The sequence below is a fragment of the Trypanosoma grayi genome (assembly GCF_000691245.1).
Source record: "Trypanosoma grayi strain ANR4 Tgr_1146_V1, whole genome shotgun sequence".
In the NCBI taxonomy this organism is placed as follows: Eukaryota; Euglenozoa; class Kinetoplastea; order Trypanosomatida; family Trypanosomatidae; genus Trypanosoma; species Trypanosoma grayi.
This window is the reverse complement of record NW_008826765.1, coordinates 1-3,211: the sequence shown is the minus strand read 5'-3', so window position 1 is coordinate 3,211 and position 3,211 is coordinate 1. Positions and strand designations below refer to the sequence as shown.

The 3,211-nt window shown below is 51.1% G+C and overlaps 1 protein-coding gene across 1 annotated transcript; it reads left to right on the top strand.

The window, feature by feature from the left end:
• Positions 1 to 550: 550 nt before the first annotated feature.
• On the top strand, positions 551 to 922 carry DQ04_11461000 (hypothetical protein; the record flags this gene model as incomplete). Its single annotated transcript, XM_009316530.1, has 1 exon — positions 551 to 922. One exon carries the CDS (start codon positions 551 to 553, stop codon positions 920 to 922), a length of 372 nt encoding a protein of 123 aa, XP_009314805.1.
• Between the last annotated feature and the right edge of the window lie 2,289 nt (positions 923 to 3,211).

Below are 3,211 nucleotides of genomic sequence, written 5' to 3'. Positions count from 1 at the left end.
GGAGGGGGGAGTGAGTCTTCAGTACGGTGAAGGAGACGTGAAGATTATTTCTCTTCTTTCTGCATCTGCAGACAATTTTCCCTTTGACTCAAACAAATTTTTTTTTGTTCTATTCCTCCGCTCCTCCCGATCATGTTGTTCGCATTCCCCTCTCTCCGAGCCTTCCCTCTCCCTGAAATGGATAACAACAGGAAAAAAAAGGTAGGCTCCAACAAACAATGATTGGGAGTCACGCATACACCCTCGCACCTTCTACTGTCGCACACCGAGATATGTGCTGCCGCGACGGCACGGTGCTGCAACTACAGGCACACAAATAGAGAGAGAGAGAGAGAGAGAGAAANAGATATGTGCTGCCGCGACGGCACGGTGCTGCAACTACAGGCACACAAATAGAGAGAGAGAGAGAGAGAGAGAAATCAGAACCCGTAACATCCTTGACGATATAGCTTTCTTTTCTTCCACAAAACACTTCCCCTCCCTTGTTCCTCTTCCCTCTCCCACTCTGTACCAATGTATTTGCCACGCCACACGTGTCGGTGTGCTTCATATGCGCTCCTCCCCCCTCCGCGGCCACAACACAGTTGAAACTGAAGGTCAGGCTTATATTTCGCCATGTTGCGCGGCGACAGGTATAAATACAGAAGGTTTCTCCTGTCCAGAAAGCCTTAAGAGGAAGCCTGGCTCAGAGGAGGGGTGCTGCTTTGCACTCAGGCAGACGACAATTTCATTGAAAGCGTTATGCACGGCCGCTGCAGCAGTAATTAAAAACGGAAGGGCCCTGTGCGTCTGTGTCTATGGAGGCCTGTGTTTCTGCACCCCAGACAAATGCCGCACTTCGTCCCATTTGTGCACATCGCGGAAAAAAAAAGAAAAACGGAATGATACAGATCAAGAGATGGAGGAGGGGAGAGGAGCTTGATCGTTCCCCATTTAATTTGCACCCCCCACCCCACAACCTTTCCGTTCTTTTCTTTTGTGTGTTCATGTTGCCTGCTTTTCGTTTTCCTTCACCCTTTGTGTGGCGACGCTCCTCCATATATATANATATATATATTCCCGTGCCTCCAGCTCACACTTTGCTGACACGCACGCATATTTTCCAAGAGATTCTACACCCGCACACAAGAACGAACGAAAAGGCCCCCAATCAGGAATAAAACTAAAAAAGAGGGGGCACGCTACACCTCCACAAAGCTCTGCTTAGACCTTCTTCATCCACCCTAATCAGTGGATAGTGGTGGCGCAACACCTGTCGACACGAGGTGGAGGAGGAGGAGACGGTGCTACAACGTTGAGTGTCAGCGGTCGAGTAGTTTCAAAATCCATGGCCTTCATGAGTGTCTTTACCTCAGTTGTCATATAGCGGGAGAGTGCTTCTTTTTCGTCTGCAAGAGACTCGGTATCGGCAAGCGATGATGCAGACTTCTCGTGGCAGTTAAGCGCCATAGTTGGCAACGGGAGCAATTGCGGCAAGGCCAGAATACCAGCGAGCAGGTTACGGCGCCTCGGGGTCATTGCGGAATCTTCCATCTCCATGGAACTAAGAACATCCTGCAACTCGCTCAGTTGTTGCTTCAACGCCACCACCTCACCATCATCCTCATCATCATCCTTGGACGGCACCATGGGTGTGTCGCCCTCCTCGGCATCGATCGAACCATCGTTGCCTTCTATGCCTTTCCCACCGTTGACAGCCTCAGTAGCTGAGACGGTGCACTTAATTGACGTGAGACGTTCCAGTAGCACCATTACCAGATGCGTAAGAAAAGCGACATCATGACGGTGCTGTTGAGAAAAGCGTTTTGTCTTTTCCATCCAAGAGAGCAGCAATTGTTGCTGTTCGTCCGACTGTCCTTTCATCGAAACATTGCTCATCACACTGAGTTGATGACTCTGCAAGAACTCACTGAATTTTTCCATCTCTTCGCTCTTGTCACTCTTCCGCTCAGACAAATTCTCGTCCAGCTGCATACGGCCAGCTTCCCCCTTTCCCTTGTGTTGTACGAAGTGCGGGCCGGCCCAAGGGAACCTCGGAAGATGCATATACGGTGCTTGTGGCTGTCCCATTCCGTTGCTGTCTCTGTAGTATGGTAGCTCTGTACCGGGCATGGGCGGTGGTGGCCCCACTTCGTGCGACGGCCACGGCGGAGGTGGTGGCATTGATGGTGGTGCAAACTGATGCAGCTGCCTCCCATCGTAATACGAACTGTCCACACAACCTGTGGGCGCCACTGTATGTGGTGGCGGTGGCGGTGGCGGTAGGAGTGCTGAGGGTGGTGGTGGTGGTGGTGGTTGTGGAGCCCCCCCCATGCCGCAAAGAGGATCGTACGCTCTTTCATCATTCAACCCACTTGCGCTGGGAACCGACTCTTCGTACGGAGGCGGTGGAACAGCGGACTGCAGAAATTGATGACTTGAGGAGCCACGGATCCCACCTCCAGGCATCACCATTGGAGCACCACCGTTGTACATACAATCGGAGTGGAAGCTGCCCTCACACAAGGGGCCATCCCTGAGGCCCTCCTGGTATGCGGGTGGTAACGGAACTGTCGCCAAGGGCCGAGACGCCTGCTTCATCGGTATATTCTGTCGTGAGGAATGGTGCGAGGATGACGTGGACCTGCTGTTGTCATCGCTTTGCGGCAAGCGCACCGGGGCGCCAAGTGAGGAGGGGCCTGCAACACCCCCTGCTGCAGCATCACTAGCCGCTTTCTCAGCTCCCCTCTTGAAGGTCGCAGAAGCTGCTCGTCCCGCCGCCTCCGCCGGAAGTGGTTTGTTCTTTGGATACATTCGCTATAATCAGTGCTCTACGCGACAGCCGTTAAAATCTCCTTTGTTATAGTTATAGGCACAGTTGGGTTGTATGCGTGATTCTTTTTTTTTTTTTTCGTTCTTTACACTTTCTTTTTTTTTCCTTTTATTGTTTGTGTAACGGAGTGTTTGGTTGCTCTCCAATTTTAGACGTGCCGGCAAAGTGTATATATGTGTTGCTTGTGATGGTACACCGAACGTCTACGGCTCCACAAAACTTATTAAGCAGCACAGAACTTCAGCTCTTCAAGTAGATACGCAAAACAATAAAAGAGACAAGAGACGAAGTCGTAATGTATTTAGAAGGGGGGGGGGACGTTAAATAGATGAAATGTCTTCTGTCAAAACAAACAGTAGACACGCGCAACAGATGGACATCTGGGTTGGCTAACACCTA